At 43.6% G+C, this 21718-nt stretch overlaps 1 protein-coding gene across 1 annotated transcript in view; it reads left to right on the top strand.

Annotated features, from left to right (window-relative positions):
* The first annotated feature begins 1886 nt into the window (after positions 1-1886).
* The window catches only part of APPL2 (adaptor protein, phosphotyrosine interacting with PH domain and leucine zipper 2), a 46088-nt gene continuing 26256 nt past the window's right edge, over positions 1887-21718 (top strand). The window contains exons 1-4 of the mRNA XM_066263442.1: positions 1887-2099; positions 10566-10664; positions 19227-19286; positions 19845-19916. Coding sequence (XP_066119539.1) covers positions 2046-2099; positions 10566-10664; positions 19227-19286; positions 19845-19916 — 285 coding nt within the window. The 5' untranslated portion in view covers positions 1887-2045. The remainder of the gene's footprint in view (positions 2100-10565; positions 10665-19226; positions 19287-19844; positions 19917-21718) is intronic.

Below are 21718 nucleotides of genomic sequence, written 5' to 3'. Positions count from 1 at the left end.
TGGGAGATGAGTTACCCCATGAAAAATGTGATTCCCAAATGGATTTCTGAGACCTTTCCAGGGTTCTGGAGGGCAGTGTCTCCTTTTTACATCTATGTTCAAAATAAAATGTATGCAGTCCCTGGGGTGGCTCATTGGATAAAGCATCATCCCCAGTGTACTGTGGTCGCGGGTTTGACCCCTGGTCGGGGCATACACAGGAAGCAGTCAATGACTACACAGCTAAATGGAACTAAAAGAACAATTGATACCTCTCTCTTTGTCCATTCTCCTGCCTTCCTCCCTCTTGCAAATCAATGGGAAAATTTTTTTAAATTAAAATGTATGCATTTCTTTCCCTTGGTAAATCATAGTCTTCTATCATAAGAGGATCATCACTATTGTTTATTTGGCAAGGAATTAATAACTATTGTGTTTCCAACTGGATAGAAGGGTAAGAACAAAGTAAGATGGGAAGTTGGCAAGAACTTCTCTTAAGTCATTGGAAGAATTGGAAGGATGAGCATGTCACAAACAGCACATACATATTTGTTACCATGTGTTTCTATATTCAGAATAAAAAGTCAACACATTATTCTCTTGAGAGGCTTACAATTCAGAGGGAGTAAGACTTACACATAGAAAAAGTGCTACTGGGTAAGACATGTTGGATGACAATCAGGTGATGGACGTTTAGAGGAGGGAGTGATCTTTAGGGCCAGGAAGGGGATGGGAGAGTTTGAGTCATACCTTGTGGAAGAAGATTCAGTCAGGAGAGAGTTGGAAGTGTGTGAGGTAAAATTAACTGAATGAGAAAGAGACTTAACAAAAAACATAGAAAAAGAAAGATACAATGGTATGAGCATTATCATACCCAGGAAGAAAAAAGAATACAGTGGTGGAAAGGATGCTGGATGATTTACCCAAGGAAGTCATACAAGGGCTGGAGAAAGAACCCACTGGAAATACTGGCCTTGGAGTTTTCAAGGGATCAGACAGCATGTGATCAGACTTTCAAAGGTGTTTAATATTGTGCCTTAATATATTTATAGATGTTTCTGTAGAACACAGAGTTTGAATAATTTTGTCATATTCCGCCTTTTGATTTTGGTGACATGTATCCTCTTGAACAAACCCCACTGATTCCTAAAGAAGAAACCTCCAAAACCCTTGCCTTTGGTATAAAAGAACATGAAGTTCTTTTTGCCAGTCCTACCCCATCACTCCCTTTTCTTCCCTTCCTCCTTCTTCTTCCAGCTTTCATTCAGTTTGACCTTGACCAAATCACTTCATTTTTTGGATCCCTTCTAAATTTGTATTATTGAAAAATGACACCTCTGACCTAGAATATCTAAACATTCCCATTCTAAAAACTTGATTTTCCAAGATGACAAAACATCACAAACCACGAGGAGACCTAATTCTATTGCTCAAATCGAGTTGCTGTGGTTTCCAAAATGGTCACATCTGATAATGACTTAATCATCTAGTTTTTTCCTTAAAACTAGACGAGATTTATCTAGAAAAAGTGGTGTGGACGTGCAGTGTTCCCCTTCCTTTAAAAAAAAAAAAAAAAAAAGTGGCGAGTCACAGCAGTAAAACCTGTTTGTTCCTAGCTTCTTAGATTCAAATATTTTCTAGGTGGCCACAGTATATAAAACCTTAACCTTTCCGCCCTCGAGTTCTCCTTCGCGGGCTTCACAGACACTGATTTGTATTAGTGTGGCAGACACACCTCATGGGTTCAAGGAGCAGAGTGACTGACGGGATAGTCTGCGGCTTCCCACGAGGCGTGGGAGAGCGGAAGCGGGTCGCCACACTTCCGGTAGCCGGGCTGGGCACTCGCCACACTTCCTGTTGATCTGGCTCCGCTGTGGGCGGGGCTGGGAGGAGGGCCGGCAGGCGGGAGGAGGAGCCGGCCGCTGGTCAGGCGTGGGCGCGCGCGGCACCGTCGCGAGCATAGAGCGTCCGCCTCATCCTCTGAGCCCGATCCCGGAGTATCCTCGGCGGCCGCGCCTTCTGCCCTCCGTCCTTCCATCCGTCCCTCAGCCCCGCCGCGCGGCACCATGCCCGCCGTGGACAAGCTGCTGCTGGAGGAAGCATTGCAGGACAGCCCCCAGGTACCTCCCGCCGCTGCGGTCCCGCCTCGCCCCAGGGTTGCGGCCGAGGAGGGCCCCTCCAGACCGCCCCCGGGTGGAGGCAGGGTACCCTCGGGCGCGAGGAGGGGGCGAGCCCGGCCCTGCGTCCTGAGCCCGGGCTGCCCTGGGAGGGGGCTTCCCTCTGGCAAAGCTGGGGGACCCGGGCAAACCCCCGCCGGAGCCTTTGTGTCCTGACCCCTTTCCAAAATCAGCTAGAAACTGAGGCGCCCGGCCTCACCTCGGGCTCCACCACGTACCAGTTGAGTGCCGCGGGCAGATAACCTCTTTGTGCCTCAGTTTTGTCATCTGTAAAATAGGAATAATAATTATACCTGCCTCTTTTAGTTGTTAGAATTGAATAAATAAACGCCTGTAAAGTTGTTACTGACAATGCCTGATCCATTGAACGTAAGAATGGGGTCATCCATCTTTCTTCTTACTTCTGTGACTGATGGGATGGAACCAGGTAGATTTAGGGCCAGACTGGGAGGCAGAACCTGGATCTCTGTCCCAGCCGTCCTAGGCCTCCCTTTGGCACTGTCTTCCCGTTCTGAAGAGAAAATGACCAATACCAGCCCTATTTGTCGTGCAGGAGAACATTAGCGCGCTCCAGATGAGAGTCAAGCCCTCTGAGCTCTGCAGGTGAAAACTGGTGTGTAGGTAATGGCAAATGAGTGCAGAATGACATTAGTTCATAATTCAGTGCACTTTTCCCCAGGGAACTTTTGTTCTCCATTAACATTTCCCCAGCTTCAGTCATATCTACTCTCCTGGTTCTGCATCCCTGGGTTATTTAAATAAGTCTCTTTATTCCCTACTGCCTCAACCCTTGAAAAATTAGAATGAGATTAACCTCTTTTCCTTTCACAGTTTCTCTTCTCTTTTTGGTTTCTTTCTTTTTTTCCTCTTAGTGAATCGTAGTCCTGGGATGATCTTTTGGGCTTCCCTACAGCCACTCTGCATCTCCCCAGTTCAGAATAAGTAATCAGAAGGGCTGTGGGCTTAGTTGCCTTGTGCCCAGTTCTTTGTAAGGAATTGTAAGCAAGCTGTGATTTGGGTTTTTTTTTAATTGGCATCTCCCGGTCTCATAGACTTTTCAAAGGCCTCTTTACTTCTGGCGTGTTATGGGACCAGCACCCTTGGTAGAAGTCATTTCATCCATCCTCATACATGAAGTGTGGGATTGAAAATAATAATGTAGAATTTCTAACAATAAGATTTTGAATGAGGATTTCCATTTGCTTTGAAGTTGGAGAAACTGAGGTGCCAAGATGTATTGCTTTCCGAACACGGTGATGGCTGAGCCAGATTGCACTGATTCTCCGTGTTGCCCTCACCGATAAGTCACCTGAATTTTTGGCGCTCACATAAATGAATATGTACTATCTCTGACTGGTTTACCCTGTTTGCTCAGCTGTGAGGAAGTAGAAAGAGGCCTGGCAAACAAGTCAGGAGATCTGGGTCCTAATTCTGGCTCTAACAGTAACTTATCATGTGATTTAAGCAAGTCACTTAGCCCCAGCCTGGCTCAGTTTTCAGATCTGCAGAATGAGCGACATGGAGCAGATGATCTTTGAAGGGGCTTTAGAAGCTTAAAGTTGTATTATATCTGCATTGCTTATAACTCAACTCAACTTATATGTGGAAGAGGAGGTTTAGAGGCATTATTCTTATTTAATGTTCCTCTTCATGTAGGGAATTTGTCATTGCTTTTGAGACTTGGGTGTCAACCTACTAGGTGTCTTGGTGAGATTGTTGAATGGATGCTAACTTTCAAGATGATCTTTGATAATCATCAGAACATATTTATTTAACAGTATTGTACAGGGCACGTGTCTGGTTCAGCTTTACTGCCAAGGTGACTCATAGACTTGGAACTGGAAGGCATCTCAGACACCTGTATCACACTGCATTTTACTTAGCTTTACTTCTGTTAACTCACTCAATCCTCTCAACAGTCTTGAAGTAGGTACTCTAGTAAAAATACCAAGGAGCAGAGAAGTTAAATAACTTGCCCAAGATTATACACTATCAAGCGGCGGAGTCAGTATTGGAACCCAGGCAGTCTTGTATTGTTCAAGTTAGCCCAGCTACCTAATACTTAACACCTGGCTTTTCTGTCATCGGTGACCTAAAATGTTGTTTCACTCAAAGGAAAAGATCCTAAGAAACCACCTATTGTTTGTTTCCTCTAGTTTTATGTTAAGTACTTATGAGGGTTGCTCCAATAACCTGGTTGCACAGGATTTGTTAAGTTAAAACAAAAGCTTTTGTATTTGAACTTAATGGCCCAGGAAGAGCTGAGTAGCAGTTGCCCAACCTTAGATACATCTATTCATTTCCTCCTGTTTAGTACTGCACGATGTCTTTACGACTAGTCTGTGTGCGTCCACATACCTTGGAGACAGGAGAGGTTCAGGCTTAGGGATTAAGGTACTTGTTTCCATTGCTACTAGCAAGGGAGCCTCATCAGGCACTGCTAGATGCTGGGAGGAAATGAGATAGGAGTACCTGCCCTCCTCTGGTTCAGTCTGTTCCTGAGACAGATAAGGAAAGCAGTCCCAGTACAGTGTGGATGCTGCTGCCGTAGGAACACAAGTGCAGCTCATACTTCTTCAGGGGCTTATTCCCTTTGTATCAATAGTCTGCTTTTGAGATAAAGTGAAGACAAAAGCACTATTGCTTACTGTTTGGTTTTGATTTTTTGTTTGTTTCCTTTGCAGTTGGCATGACAGAAGCACAGAGAGATAAAAGACTTAGTTCTGAGATTATACAGTGAGTAGTCCAGCGGAAATAGCTCTCTCTGACCAAATCAGGCCTGTTTTAGTCAAGCAAGATGCCTCAGAACACAACTTGGTGGCTACGTCTTCATTGTGGAGAGGGTTTTTTCCTGCTCTCTTAGTTTATAATTCATATTTCCTTTCAGTAGACTCGCTTCTACTGAGACATTTCTCTCCCTCTGCCAAATTATAAGAACTTGGCCCTGGCCTTTTGGCTCAGTGGTAGAGCTTCGGCCCGGCGTTTGTAAGTTCTGTGTTCAATTCCTGGTCAAGGCATACAAGAGAAGCGACCATCTGCTTCTCCACCCCTCCCCCTCCCTTTCTCCCTCTCTCTCCCTCTCTCCCTCTCTCTCTCTCTCTCTTTTTCTCTCTTCCCCTCTAGCTGCCATAGCTCAATTGGTTTGAGCAAGTTGGCCCAAGGCGCTGAGGATGGCTCCATGGTCTCGCCTCAGGTGCTAAAATAGCTCAGTTGCTGAGCAAAGGAACAATAGACCCAGATGGGCAGAGCATCACTCAGTAAGGGGCTTGCCAGGTGGATCCTGGTCGGGGTGTGTGTGAGAGTCTCTATGCCTCCCTACCTCTCACTTAATTAGGAAAAAAAAAAGAATTTTAATTGTAGCCCTGGCTGGATACATTGGTTGGAGCATTGTCCTGATACACCAAGGTTGCGGGTTCAATCCCTGGGGCAGGGTACATACAAGAATCAACCAACAAATGCACGTAGCTAAGTGGAAAAACAAACTGAAACTTCTCCCTCTCTCCCTCCCCCTCTCCCTTTTTTCCTCTCTCTTAATTTAATAAAAAATTTGCCTGACCAGGTGGTGGCGCAGTGGATAGAATGTCAGACTGGGATGAGGAGGACCCAGGTTCGAGACCCCGAGGTCGCCAGCTTGAGCGCGGGCTCATCTGGCTTGAGCAAAAAGCTCACCAGCTTGGACCCAAGGTCGCTGGCTCGAGCAAGGGGTTACTCAATCTGCTGAAGGCCCACGGTCAAGGCACATATGAGAAGGCAATCAGTGAACAACTGAGGTGTCGCAACGAAAAACTTATGATTGATGCTTCTCATCTTTCTCTCTTCCTGTCTGTCTGTCCGTCCCTGTCTATCCCTCTCGCTGACTCTCTCTCTGTCTCTTTAAAAAAAAAAAAAAAATTTACATAAAGAACTTTAATTGTTTTTACCTTATAAAATACATATTTACTTTCCTTTCTATTGGATTTATTGACACTGGTTAACAGAATTATACAGGTTTCAGGTGCACAACTCCACAACATATCATCTGTACACTGTATTATTTGTTCACTCCAAGTCAAGTCTATGTCCATCACTATTTACATATATAACTTAAATATATGTATTTTATAATCAGAGCTTTAAAATTGTGTCTTTATACAATTAGATGCTATTCTTGGGTAAAATCATGTCTAGGACTGTTTTATTAGGTAACGCCCAGTTTCTGTAAGATGGAGGGATAATGTGGGGCCGAGGCTGTGTCCACAGGGTGTGTGGTTTTGTGTTTCTGGCTGGGCATACTCTTTGAGAGTGTAGGGTAGTAGAAAGGATGGAGTTCAAATTGTGATTCTGCTACTGTTAACCTTAGGCAAGCTATTTAACCTCTCTCAGCTTGTGTTTTGACATCTCTAAAATAAGAATAAAAATAGGCTTTTAGTGGAATTCTTGTGAAGAATAAATAGCATATTTAAAGTGTCTTCATGCCTACGTGTCAGAGTAACTCTGTAAATGATTGCTGTGTTGTCTTTATAAGTGATATGCACCAATATCTTTCTGACTTTTTTGTAGAATGTTTGAACAGCTGGTGTACCTTTGCCTGGTCATTGGCCTCATTCTCAGAACATTCCTATTGTTCCAAATACAAGATTAAGCAAATGTGGAGCTGATAAATGATACCAGAAAACAGTGTCTGAGATAGCTGGGGATATTTTTTTCAGGGGAGATCAGGGCCTAGTTCAGTTAGAAAGGGAAGACTGGTGTTTTCCTGTCAGTTCTAACAGGTGTCACAGTAAATATGTCCAAAGTATAAGGAAAGAGCCTGACCTGTGGTGGCACAGTGGATAAAGCGTTGACCTGGAATGCTGAGGTCGCTGGTTTGAAACCCCGGGCTTGCCTGGTCAAGGCACATGGAAGTTGATGCTTCCTGCTCCTCCTCCTTACTCTCTCTCTTTCCTCTCTCTCTCTCTCTCTCTTCCTCCCTCCCTCCCTCCCTCCCATCTTCCCTCCTTCCTTTCCTCCCTCACCCTCCCTCTTTCCTCTTTCTTTAATGAAAATGAAAAACAAGCCCTGGCTACTTCGGTGGAAGAGCGTCGGCCTGGCGTGCAGGAGTCCCAGGTTCAATTCCCGGCCAGGGTACACAGGAGAAGTGCCCATCTGCTTCTCCACCCCTCCCCCTCTCCTTCCTCTCTGTCTCTCTCTTCCCCTCTGGCAGCCGAGGCTCCATTGGAGCAAAGATGGCCCGGGCGCTGAGGATGGCTCTGTGGCCTCTGCCTCAGGCGCTAGAATGGCTCTGGATGCAACAGAGCAACGCCCCAGAGGGGCAGAGCATCGGCCCCTGGTGGGCATGCTGGGTATATCCCGGTCAGGCGCATGCGGGAATCTGACTGCCTCCCCGTTTCCAGCTTCGGAAAAATGCAAAAGAAAAAAAAAGAAAAAGAAAAAGAAAAACAAAACAAAGTATAAGGAAGGAGAGAAAACAACACCTTTGATTTGGTTCTTTGGCAGTTATCATAGGTGAAAGTATGACAGTAGATGCTCAAAGAAAGGCCAGCTCCAGGCAGCCTTTATCCCGCCTCCGGGAGGACAGTGGGCTGTGGACCAAGGGCATGCTCACTGATAGAACGCACGGTGCTGGGTGGATACAGACTCCTGCAGGGCAGGAAGCATGGCTGTTGGGGCCAGCCAGACCGGGGTTTACATCCCAGCCCTGCTGCTTCCCAGTGGTGAGAGGTGGAGCAAGCTTCCTAACCTTGATGAACTTCAGTTTCATTATCTGTAAAATATGGTTACTGTGGCCATAGTCTTTACCTCATAAAGTTGTTGGAAGTTAAACCAAGTAACAAATAGTGCTCAGCACAGTGTCTGACACATAGGTGTGGAGTAAAAGGTAGTTTTAGTTTTCTTTCTGTTCTTTTTATGGAGGACATTTACATAGGTCCTCTCTTTTCCTCTTACCTCTCTTTTTCCATTCTATTTTATTTGTAAAACAATGTTAAAAACAATAGAAAGGACTCTACTAAATGGACATCAGTAGTAGTAAAAAGGAAAATTAAATATCCTCAATCCAGTTATATCACTCTCTTTCTTTACCATTCTCTTAGATACATTAGTTATAGGAAAGAGAGGTACCGAATCCTAACATTAATGGGCTCCTACAGCACTGCCACCATGAGCAGGAATGACATTTATGGCTACACAACAGTGTCACTGTAGGGTTAAAAATAAAACCATACATTGTAAGTCCTTAGTGGCCAGAATATAATAAGCAATGAAAATCAGTTGGCTTCTCTATAACCAACATTATTTGCTGTTGCTATATGTCAGGCACTGGTAGGCACTTTACTTACACACATTCATTATCTCACTAACTCTGCAAGTGAGTGTTAGAGCCTGAATTTGGGCCCAGGACTGACAAGGTCAGATGCTTTGAGAGACACCAGCAAGACTAGAAGCTCCTGGAGAATATAGAATTGATTCTCATCACCTTTGAGTCTCTGTTCCCAGCACAGTGTTTCATCAGATACTGGGTAAAGGCAGAGGTGCGTGCATGAATGAGTGAATAGAGGGGTAGACCACCCGGTGTAGGTTCTGAGAATGTCTTGTAACAATCTTTTTTCTACCAAATAAAAAGTATATTTTAAAGAGATGGAATGAAGAATTCTAAACGAATGTTTATCATCTACTGGTTGACATCCGTTAAGGGATTATTATTAGATCCAGTGGGTCCCAGCCATGATTTTTGTTTACAAATGGAACAGAACAGAATGGACTAGAAAAAAATCAGTGTGCATGCATACTAATGATATTGTTTGGTAATATGTTTTTTCTACTGTGGATTTTAATTGTGAAAAGTTTAAAAAACAATCTAACGAATTACACAGTACATGCATCCTGTGATGTCTTGCTCTCATTGAGAGCTTTTAAAAATCCTAACATGAGAGTCCGTCCCACGTGGTGGTTTGGATTTACATCTGTATGCCCTTTATGCTGGATCACTTCATAGAAATGACACTAGATAGAAACTTCCTGTCTCCAGCACTGCTGATCCTCATGACAGCCCTGAGAGTGGAGGGTTCACAGTTACCTCCAAGGAAAATGGGAGAGGATAAGTAACTGACTCAAAATAGATGGTCAATAACTATTTCCCATGTCTTAAATTAAAAATAAATTCAATCTTAGATTTTCCTTATTCATTGCATTCTGGTCCTTTTGTGGATAAGGAATGGTACTGAAGAGAGTACAGTGGTCTCAGAGCAGGTGTTTTTAGCCTTAAAGCTTACCAGGGACAAAGCCAGGATAAGCATGTACTACCGTGAAGTGCACCAGAGTTTGTGGAATGAAATCAGAGGTAGAACAAATAATCCAAATGCCTAGGTTCCTGCTCCAGTTTATTGAAGTGCCTGAGGCCAGTTATTGCTCTCTTACCTGAGCTAGGTTAAAAAAAGAAAGGACTCAGAATTTATGTGTAGGAAATAATAAGCTCTAACGGATTGGTTTTTGTCAAGTGTTTCAAATGCTTCATAAAGGCATTTCTGTAACTTACTCTCCATTCTAGGCCTGTTTTCTAAAATAGAGATCCCATTATGACTGATGTGGTATTTTAGTGTCCCACTGTTCTGGGCACATTAACAAAAGTTCATAGTCTCTTACGTGGTGCCTTGATACTTCCTCAGACAACATCAAATATATAAATATTTCCCTAGTGCTCACATGTGTCGGGCAATTCTGATACCTTTCACTTAATGACATTTCCCCACTGTTCTTGGAGCCTAAATAGTCAGTCTTCTCGAAGAAACTGAACTAGAATTCTAAGCTGCTATTTGAGTTTTGTGTCCAGATCTATACCACTGGTAGACCCAGGGCACACAGAATTTCCTGGCCATGAGTTTGAAAATTGGCTGGATAATATATGACAGAAGACATGGGAATTGACTGTAGTACTGTAAGAGGAAGGAATGACACACTCTTGCAGGATGTCCAAGATGGCAGAAACCAGGCAGATGGTTAACTGCTGGGATGACGCAGTGCTTGGTGTCCACACCCAGGGTACACACGCAGAGCTGACGTGGTATTCAGTTTATGGGCTTAAAGGGAGAGGCTTCCCTTTAACCCCCTTTTTCTTTAAATGGATAGACTTACTGGTACTTGGGTAGAGGCTAAAGTCAAGACAGATAATATCCCTGAGACTTAATCTTTTAAAAACTGGCTTTCCTTTTCTATCCCCAATACTCAAATTGTATTGTTTGCCCCATTCTGTAGTCTAAAGGATTAGAAAAGGAGTCCTAAGTTACAGCTCCAGGAGTCAGTTTGTACTAGTACCAAGGAAAGAATAAAGACAGAGACTGGCACCTTCTCCCCCATTTCTCTCTCTGTGTTTTCTGCCTCCTTTGTAACTTTTCCACTTGGAATAAAATGGACCACTTTCTTCTTTCCTTGCAGACTCGCTCTTTACTGAGTGTATTTGAAGAAGATGCCGGCACCCTCACAGACTATACCAATCAGCTGCTCCAGGCGATGCAGCGTGTCTATGGAGCCCAGGTACCCGCTGCCCCTCACCTGGAGAGAAGCAGAGTAGCACCCTCTGCCCTCATCTGGAACTTCTCTCAGGAAGTTGTGAAATTTGAGTCTGAACAACACCATTTAAAATTTTGAAGTAAAGTCAGAATTGTTTTTCTCACATCGGTTCACTTTCAAAAACTGAAGACAATCTGTTATTATTGCTGCTAAGTAAAAGATTAATATCCCTGTAACTAGTAGAACCAGTAGAAAGGGACCATATCATTGCTTTTAATTTTTTTAAAAAAATTCAACTGCAGAGGGAAACATTTGAGTCTCCTCTTCCTACTTGTGAATGAGTGAGTTCAGTATTCTGACACATACTCTTTGTCCTTCTCATAAATGGGCAGTCTTAGATGTCAGTGCAGGCGGGTAGAGATGTTTTTCCAAGCGCTTCCTCTGAAAAGACTTGAGTCACAGTTCTGTAACTATTGGGTGGCTTCTTTGTTTTGAGGAACAAATACCTCTGGCTTGCAAAACCATGGAAAATAAATTGCAGAGTAGCAAAAATGAATTTTGTCAAGATCAAGAAGTGCCCATGTGTGTTACTTTCTAAGAGAAGACTTGGGAGTTGCTTAAAAAGAAAATTCATTATGCTACCCATCAGAATATTACGGAAGCTGATTCTTTTGATGATTCATTTCTTGCTGATTCCGACCTGTATATATAAAGTTTCTTTTTCTCATCGATGGTCTCTAAAGAAATATCAGTCAGTATATAATAACAACATATATTCATTCTCATGTGTAGTCTTTATTACATATTCTTAATATGCATATACAACCATTTATTATTATCATTGTTTTATTAGTCATTTGTTCATGTCATATACAGGAAGAAGACTCAGTCCTTGCCATTAGGTAACTTACAGTCAGGTTGGAAGACAGCAATTACTTAAGAGTGTTAGCAGTGCTAGGAGAGAACATCACCTGACCCAAGGGACTTGTGTTGGGCACCTAAAAGTAGTATGATTGTGATGGTTGAGATTTATTGAATACTTAATAGTTTCCAGGCACGTTTTCAGGGGCTTTTACATGAATCATTTCATTTAAATTCTCCAACAACTCTGTAACGTGAATACTGTTATTAGCCTCATTTTATATAGGTCAGGAGACTTAAGGATTCTGATGATTGGTGACTTGTTCAAGTTCACCCCAAATGGCAGATCAAGTCAATCTGAACTCAAGTCCAAACTCTAACTACTAAACCTGGAGTTGGTATTCTGAACTAAGCCAGTGGCAGTAGAAATGGGAAGAAGTGGATAAATTCCAGAGGTGTTTAGGAGGTTAATCGGTGATTAATTGGATGTGAAGGGATCAGGTGGGTAAAGGAGGAGTCAGGAGTGATGTCCAGATCTTTGACTTGAGCATCAGCCATGGACAGGAAAGAGGATACAGGAAGAGGAGTAAGGTGTGTTTATAATGGCTGATGTCATCATAATTCTCTTGAAAAGCTGTTTGGGAACTGTCCATGGGACATCACAGTGTGGAAAAAAGTCTTTTTGAAAACTAATATCCAGGCCCTGGCCGGTTGGCTAAGTGGTAGAGCGTCGGCCTGGTGTGCAGGAGTCCCGGGTTCGTTCCCGGCCAGGGCACACAGGAGAAGTGCCCATCTGCTTCTCCACCCCTCTTCCTCTCCTTCCTCTCTGTCTCTCTCTTCCCCTCCCGCAGCCAAGGCTCCATTGGAGCAAAGTTGGCCCAGGCGCTGAGAATGGCTCCATGGCCTCTGCCTCAGGTGCTAGAATGGCTCTGGTTGCGACAGAGCAACACCCCAGATGGGCAGAGCATCGCCCCCTGGTGGGCATGCCAGGTGGATCCCGGTCGGGCGCATGCGGGAGTCTGTCTATCTCCCCGTTTCCAACTTTGGAAAAATACAAAAAAAGAAAAAGAAAAAAAAAGAAAACTCATATCTGGAGGTCAGGCCAGAGATAAGGAATTGCAAACTATACTGGATTATATAAATGTAACTTATTAGTTGGAACTAATTTTAATGACCAAATGAATCATGCTCATTTATAATTTTGTTTGTCTGTTTGGTAAGACATTCAGAAACTGGGGTCATACTTTGTTGGTTTTTTAGAGTTCTATTTACTTATATTGTAGGTGTTTGTATTTTCCCTAAATAATCAAAATTGAAGAAATTAATTTTTTTTTTAACCTGGCTTATGCCTGAACTTGATTGCTACTCAGTAATTTAAATATTATCACAAATTATTTGTTTTCTGTGTAACGCAGTAGAGCACCAGGACTACGGGGCTGTCTCTGCGGCTCCCAGAGTCTCTGCCTCTCCCTGTCAGAATCATTCACTTGCAGATATTCAAACCCTCTCTTACGCATTTTGTCTTTTGAGGCAGAAAACTACGATTTGCCAAAATTAAGTGGGTCTTGCATTCCAAGAGGCTGTAACTGACTTTCAGTTCACACCACATGATCATCACATGGGCTCTCCTCCTGGCCAGAGCCACCCTCTGGCCTTGGCCTGGGAGTTTCCTGCAGCAGAGGCCGCGGGAACGGTGGGGTAGTGCTGCAGACGGCCTCGGCTTCCAGCAGTGCTCCCTGCACTCACATCAGCCAGGCTCAGGGCCGCCTGGCTTCTCAGGTTTATTTGAAGAGTTAGGTGTTTTGTTTTGTTTTGTTTTTATTTAAAAAAAAGCTTTTCTGGCTCCTCTTTGCTTGAATTTTATAGATAGATAGATATGTAGTAATACTTCTCAGTGTCTTTATTCAACGTTTTCCCCTAAGTTACATTTTCGTGGTTTATTTAACATTGGTCCCTATATATTTTATACCTGGGTCTGTTGAATTAGATTAATATAGTTTTATAATTTTATTTTAAAGAACAGAGGTACTTAGATGTAGTTTTTCATCACATTTTAAAAACCAACTTTGTGTTGCTGATAAATGATAAATGTTCATAAAAGGTATGGTTCATCAGACCACATGGTAAATTTCTGTATTCTGATATATAGCAAATGCCCTTCGTCTCTCAGTTTTAGAAATAAGGCAAGAAAAACTAGAGGAAAGTTGTGTGAGCAATTTTGCTGATTGTGGCTGGTTTGGAGGAGCTTGTAAATTTTATTCGGCTTAGTGCTATACTGAAGCTAGTGCTATACTGAAGCTATAACCTCTAAGCCATCTTCAGCATTTCCCAGCGGTCCCTGGAGTCACAGCTGGTCTTTTCCATTAGATGTGCCTTTCCCCATGGTGGGAACAGGGTACCCCATTATAGGTCATTTACATGAAGGAAGCTATACACATTTCTCAGGCATTATCAAAGCAGAGACAGGTTACTTAGAAAGATCTGCTATGTTTCAAACTATTGGCTAAATAAGTTGAAAACCTCTGTAGTGTCTGAATAGATGCATATGTGTACATATTCTCACCTGGGCTATTGCAGCATTCTCCTATCTAAACCACCTTCCTGTCTTCAGGGAGGTGTCTTCCCCCTCAGTACTTCTTCCACCCTACAGCTAAATTCATCACATCCAGACTTCCCTTCCCTCCCTTTCTTCAGATGCTTCTGTGGCTCCCTGTAACCATGTAGCAGAGGTTAAACTCACCAATACCAGAACTCTTCATAAACTGAGTATCAGCTTCACTTTGGCTGTGTGAGAATGTGTCAGTCTCTACACATCTCAAGACTCTGCTAGGCCGTTCCTGCTGCCAGACATTCCCATCAGCCGCTTGCCCAGCCCCGTGGTGTTCCTGCCTCTTCAGATCAACCTCAAGGCCAAGATGTTCCTGACACTTTTTCTAACTTTTCTCCCTTCCTGGCCTGAACGCACCTGGTGCCGGATGCCCTGTGTACTTGCTGGTCAGAGCACTTAAGGTGTGGCAGTGGGGTCTCCTTATCCCCCCTGTGGACTGTGAGCTCCCAGAGAGCAGATTCTCGTTTTCTCTGATCTCAACACCATGCTTGGCACCACTGAGTGTGTGATGCACAGGTGTTGAATGAAGGACATGCCCACTGTACACTTCTGTGTCACTCCCAAATCCCTCCTGACCTTAGTTTTTTAGCAATAGCCACAATCGGCCATCTGTCATCCAGCCTAGAGCCCAATTTTCTCTGACTCCTCCTTCCTCACTTAGGACATGCTGTTGTTTTGCCTCGGGAGTATCCTGCAGATCTCTGCCATGTTCTCCACTTTCTGGTTCGGGCTCAGGCCTGTTTTTTATCTCTCACTTGACTTCTTCAAATGGTCTGGTGATGCTCAGGCTAGTATTTTTTTTCCACCACAGCCACTTAGGATTTTTTTGCTACTCACGTCTGATCTTGTCATTCTCTTGCCCAAGTCCCTCATTCTCTTGCCCAAGCTTTCTTGCTGCCTCCAAATCATGGCCTGTCCCAAACTCCACTCTCTCCTCTATTCCTGCTGACTCCTCTCTGCTTCCCAGTGCCTACCACCTCCAGGGCTCCTGAACTAGAGCGTCCCATGACCCCGGCTCCACGGTTAGCACTGGTAAATGGGACTGTCAGCTACTTGGCTTTGGGCAACATTTCTGGCCAAATACTTGGTATAGTCAAAATAAATTTCTACATCATGACTTTGACTCCAGTGGATTTCCTATACCCCTGCCCCCAGCCTCTTCATTCATGCTCACCATGGGTGGTGACATCCATAGAAGCTTTGGGGGATTTCAGGTGACATTTGCCATTAGGAAACACCCTGTGCCACCGTAAGATAAACATTCCTTTGCCAAAACATCAGTTTTTTCCTTTCCGATTTGCTAACCACTGGTCTTTCTGCCTTGGCAGTAGTGTTGGGAAGTTGTGTTTAACATGAGAGAAATCCTGTCAGTAAACCCTTCATCGAGTCATCTTTTTAAAGGACTCCTAGGAGGCGTCAAGTAGCATAGATAGTGACCAGAGAGCTATTTCAGAGTGTCGAAGGAATCTTACGGAAACCCATTATGAATCTAAATTTTAGGCCACCTCTTGTGCTGAACTACAGCTGGAAGAGAATGGTATTTATGTTCCTGTCCTGGGGCTTTGGGTTGGAACAGCAGGGTGGTAAGAGCTTGATTGGGCTTTAGATTATGAGTCCTCCAGATCTGCATTCAGTCTTGGCCGTGCCAGGTACAAATGTGATTTTAGGAAGTTGTCTTTTCTGATGGTTCCTACCTCATGTGGGCATTGTAAGGATTAAATGTGATAGTATATGAAAAACACTTAACAGCAGTATCAAGTGAGGAAGGACTCAAATGTTAGCATTTCTCTTTATTATTGTGACTACTAATATTTACTCTTTACTTAAGCTCCAGTTCTGCAAGTCCTGTTGCAGAGATCATTGTGTGGGCATACGTGACCGGGTGTGGCTTAATTAGCTGATGTTGGTACGGTATTTCATAAAACCTTTGTATACAGTACATTAAGTTGAGTCAGATTACAGCTGGTCTAGTTCAAAGACTTTTCTTATAATGTGCTCTGTGCAGGAAAGGTTCGTTTCTTTCCAGGACAGATGACAGGCCATTTTGTACTTACGGTTTGTTCCTGGTGAAATCATACTGGTAGAGCAGAATCTTGCTGCCTAATCACACACATGTGAAAATGCACAGCTTTTTCCCAAGGGATTTCTGGGAGAGACGTGGCAGAGTCCATTGTACGCAGCAGCGTGGGGACACTGCTGGTGCATGTTGTGCCCCCTTCTTCCCTGAGCTGCAGTGGTGGTGTATGAGTGGCGCACACGTGCTCTCTCCTTCAGCTGGGCGCAGTCTGAGGCTGAAAGCTCCCCAGCCGGTCTTTCCATTAATTTGGAGCACTTGCCAGGAAGTGCCAAAGAAGAGAAGTCAAGTGGCCTGTGGCCCTTGCTTGTTTTGAAGGCAGGGAGGGTGTTTATCATAAATGTTAACCAGAATCTAAAGGATACAGATATAGGGGAGTAACATTTTAGACTTAGCCAAAAACTTTTTTAGAGGAATGAATGAGAAGAATAGAAAATGTTTCTTGAATCTGAAATACTGTAGTTTAATGGAGAGCCTCCTGAGGGAGCTGTGGCAAAAAAAGCTGGTCTGCAGAAACATTTACTGTCCAGAGCTGGAGCTGCCCAAGGGCTGGCCTCTTAGTTTTATAAATAAAGTATTATTGGAATGACGTTACACTTGTTCATTTATGTGTTGTCTGTGGCTGCTTTCTCATGCTACAGCAGCAGAGTTGAGCAGTTGTGACAGAGACAATATATCTCACAAGGAAAAAGAATTACTGTTTGCAACTCGAGTCTCATTCTGTCTCTTAGCAGGTCTTGGGATCTTAGAAAGTAGTGTTTAAGATTTTGGATTTTAGAATCAGACAGACTTGGATACACATCCCAGCCTAGCTGCTGACTAGCTGGTGGCCTTGGACAAGTGGCTTAACTTCTCTGTGCCTCAGTTTCTTCATTTATAAAGCTGCATTGCTAATTAGAACCTGCCTTACAGGGTTGTCAGAACTAAATGAGGTAAGGCCTGGAATGCATGCAGGGCGGCAGGATCTGGCATAAATTAAGTGCTCAGCAAATATTAGCTGCTGTTGTTAGGATGATTCTGTGGGTCTGTAAAGCATAGTGTATGTGGTGTTGCCCCTGGCAGATGCCAAGGTAGCTTGAACAAATCCACCTTTAACCCAGTGCAGCTAACTCAGAGGGGGAAGGGATTTTTTGATGTAGCTGAGAATTAGCCCAGTGAGTGGACTAAAATGGTTGTTCTTGTGCACTCTGATCTTCAGAACAACACTGCGGAAGATGGGCGGCAGGCTGTTTCCTGGCTGTTGCTTCATCCCTGTCCAGTCTTTGTACTTTACTGCCCCCATCTGTGATGTTTCCTTATAGGGTTAGAAGTATTTTCCCCCTCCTTCATGATTCCAGGTATTGTTTTAAACTTGGAATTTAGATGAATCTTCTAACCTTGTTCATTCATTCATTCATTCATTCATCAAACATTTGTCGAATGCCTGTCCTGTGCTGGGAACTGTTGCACATCCTGGTCAAGATGCCTAGCATAGTGCTTGTGGATTTGTTCACTTGCCTTCCTCTTGGCTGCCAGCCCTGGCTAGTTTTGAAAGGGGTAACACCCCAGTTGGATGCCAAAGCTGGGAACTTTAATTATATTTGCCTAACTTTACTTTGGGAGGAAAGGGACATTTCAGAGTATATTAGTGCCTGTTCCTTGGGACAGAGAAAGAAAGGGAAGAAGGTTAGCCAGATGTCTGCAAAGAGGGTCCAAAAACGTAGTACTAGGCTTTGATGAATCTTGCGAAGGAGGACCGTAAAAATAAAACAAGCCCTTGCAGAGATCATGCCTTACGCTGTAAAAAAATAGCAAACCGCCTGACCTGTGGTGGCACAGTGGATAAAGCGTCGACCTGGAAATGCTGAGGTCGCCAGTTTGAAACCCTGGGCTTGCCTGGTCAAGGCACATATGGGAGTTGATGCTTCCAGCTCCTCCCCCCCTTCTCTCTCTCTGTTTCTCCTCTCTCTCTCTCTCTCTCTGTCTCTCCCTCTCCTCTCTAAAATGAATAAATAAATTTAAAAAATTTAAAAAAAAAGAAAAAAAAGAAAAGAAAACCCAGAGGAATTAGAAAGGAAGTGGAGGTCAAAGCCAAGGCAGGCCAGCCCCTCTCCCCTGCGCCCCTTCATCTGCTCTAACTCACGCCTGGTATTCCTAACGGGATAAGCCCCGAATCTGAAGAAAAGCTTTAACTGAGCTTTGGAAACATAAGACACATTTTCTACGCTAAGTGCATTGACGGTGGGGGTATAGTTGTAGAGAACTTGTGCAGCCAGAGATGAGAGGGATAAGGAAGAGTGGAGGGAAAGGGACAGTGTTGGCCAGGGAAACATCAGCTCAAAATGGGTCTCCCTGGGCTTTGTGGCTGTGCTGTTACCATCTGGCATCACCGACCCAGTGCTCTATATTTGATAGAATCTGATCACGTCCTAGTGCTGTTTAAATTCCCCTTGCACTGACAATAAAGTCTGAATCTGGGCCGCTGAGTCCTGCGTGCCCTCTGCCTGCCCTGCCAGCCTTGACCCACTCCGCTCCACTTTGTGGCTTCTCCGGCAGGCTGTGTACTTTTCCCGCATGGTGCCCCCCCTTCTGGAAAGCTGTCCCCATGGCTAACTTCTTGTCTTCCTTCAGGGGTCTGCTTAAGACACCTCTGTCTTAAAGACCCTCTGGGTCTTCGTGTCAGAACCCCCTAATGCCTCCAATATTTACTTTGTAGATCACATTGTGCTTATAACTGTTTTTTGTTTGTTTGTTTTTTGGTGTTTTTTTTTATGTCTGCTTCCCCAGTAAGCCCCTGGGAGGACAGGGACCATGTCTTTGTTGGCCATATTATAATTGTTCACTAGCTTTGTCTATTGACTCAACCTGAAGAAGCAGTAATTTGTAAATGGTGTTGAGTGGAAGGGGCAAGTTTTAACCTATGGATTTTGTTTTCTAAATAATTTCTCAATACAATTACTATTTAACACGCATATATCTTTAAGGAAGTCTCAGAAGTGCCACTTTCTAGTGACTGTGTATGCATTGGACAAATCTCGCTGTTCTCTCTCCTCTCTCCATGCAGAATGAAATGTGCCTGGCCACCCAGCAGCTTTCTAAGCAACTACTGGCGTATGAAAAGCAGGTGACTTGGTATTTATGTAGCATGTGATCTGCACTCAGAACTTCCTGAACTGGTGTTCTTGAAAAGAAATTCTCGGAAGGCATTCTTTAGAGATCTTCCACCCTCCTTCCCTCTCTTTTTTCCACAGTCCATTTCCATTATTTTCTTTTTTCTTGCCTTTTTCTTTCCCCTGATAAATTCTAACTGGTGATTACCTCCAAGTCTGTATGATGTATTCTCATTAGCCTACAGAAGCAATCAATTACCCCTGAGGGAAGGTTCACAGTCTCTGAGGGACTACAAGTGAATTGACATTAACAATTTCAGAACTAAACTCAGAGACCATGATGTCTGAACAGAGAGGTGATGGTCAGTGGAGGAATAGTTTGGGAGGCACAGTTGTGTGCACGGTGGGGGCAGAGCAAGGGGAGAGCTGGTTTTCTACCACTGGACGCTCTGACATCATGTGCTCTGATGAGAAAAAGGGACTCGATGTGGAGGGTGTACTGTGGGGTGATGCTGAGGTACTGATTCTCAAGCATTCAGTTAACACCTGTCTCTTTTATTCTTTGGTCTTAGAATTTTGCTCTTGGCAAAGGCGATGAAGAAGTAATTTCTACACTTCACTATTTTTCCAAAGTGGTGGATGAGGTAAGATGGCAGTGTGGCAACATTTTTTTTTTGATTCATCTTTTGAACTTCCTTTCAGCATTTATTTTGGCCCACTTTCCATTTTTAGGTATCTACTTAAATATGAGATGTTATCTCAACTTGTTGATGTTCCAAGGTCTGTTTCATAAAAGAGGTTGTATACTATCATATTTGTTTTTGGTTTGAGGGGAATGGCTTTGGAATACATGAACAATAGGCCAAAATAAAGATTTCCAAGAATTTAGTTTCCTAAGGAGGGTATGTTAGTCTCTCAGGGCTGCTATAATAAATTGCAAGTAGGTAGCTTAAAGCAGTAGAAGCGAAAAGTGTGACATCAAGCTGTTGGCAGGGCCATGCTCCCTCCAGAGGCTCTAGGGGGGAGGATCCTTCTGCCTCTTCTGGCTGTTGGGAGTTCCAGGTGTCCTTGGCTTGTGATTGCATCACTCCAGTCTCTGCCCCTGACTTCACATGACCTTCTCCCCTGACTCCACCTTATCCCCATGTTTTCTCTTTTGTCTGTGTCCTCTCTTCTTACAAGGACAATTGTCATTGGATTTGGGGCCCAACCAGGATGATATCATTTCAAGATTCTTTGTTACATCTGCAAAGACCATTTTTGCAAATAGTACCACGTTCTGGGTGGACATTTCTTTTTTTCGGGGGGGGGGCACAATTCAGCCCAGTGCAAAGGGTTTCCTACTACTGCTCTGTAGCTGATTTGTGAAAAACAGGTATTGTAGGAAAAGTGCATAAACCCTAATTGTAAAAAAAGAGCTCCGGTGCTATGGGTGCTAGGCGGAATCCTCTGCAAAATTAGGTAGGTATAAACGGTTTCATCTCTCTGGGAGCTTGCAAACTTGTCATAGAAGATTATGATAAAGAATAAGCAGAAAAGGCAAAATGCAGAGGCCACTTAACTGTTGAATCATTGACATGAAGCCGACACTGTCTGCTGTTTATAAAGTGCTAGCATTCATGTAAAATTGTACTGATGGCATATTCATTCATTCAACAAATCAGTCCAACAAGAACCCATTCACTCAGCAAACATGATTGAGCACCTGCTGTTCATCAGGTGTTGTCTGGGCACTAGGGACGGAACAGAGAACAAGTGGACCAGTTCTTTGTGAGCTTCATCCTCTAGCTCACTATTGTGAGTTTCTTCAAAATGTGTGTTTAAAATGGACAGATAATTTAATTAGGAGCAAGAGATAATTTTTGTTTGTTTTTGGAAAGTGAGGAGAAAAATGTTTATTAATTAACAATGACTAAATAACCCAGGCGGAGAAGCAAAGACTACACTCATTGAAGTCGTGTGTTTTCTTGAAGAGAGTTGCTAAGGAAATGCGGCTTCTTGTCAAAACCCCAGAACCAAGAATTCTAGTTAAGATATTTACTCCCAGCCACATTTTCATGGGCAGGAATGATGACGACGTTAGTGGAGAGTGAATCGTTCCAAAAGGATGGAGGCTGGAAGTGTGATTGTATGGGGGGTAGCAGAGCCTCCTGGAAGTTGAGTGCCATCAGGAGTTTCTAAGAACTGAGTGAAAACAGCTCACATGGAAAGAGGGGTGTAGCTTTTGAGTTTGTTTTCTCTACCTGGGCCTAAAGCAGGTTAAAAACTTTCAAGACAAGTAATTTTGACCCAGAAGTTAAAACTCCAGCTGAAAGATTTGTGTGGCCTGTATATAATAGAATGTCTTAGAACTAGCTCTTCTATGTAATAATGGGTAGGCAGAGATTTTTGTCCCTGGTGATTTCCCAAAGGCAAGGTTTCTAGATCACTTCCTTGGTGTGCATCT

This window comes from Saccopteryx bilineata, chromosome 1 (assembly GCF_036850765.1).
Source record: "Saccopteryx bilineata isolate mSacBil1 chromosome 1, mSacBil1_pri_phased_curated, whole genome shotgun sequence".
Classification (NCBI taxonomy): Eukaryota; Metazoa; Chordata; class Mammalia; order Chiroptera; family Emballonuridae; genus Saccopteryx; species Saccopteryx bilineata.
Note: the sequence above shows the minus strand (reverse complement) of the source record. Positions and strands in the feature narration are given on the sequence as shown.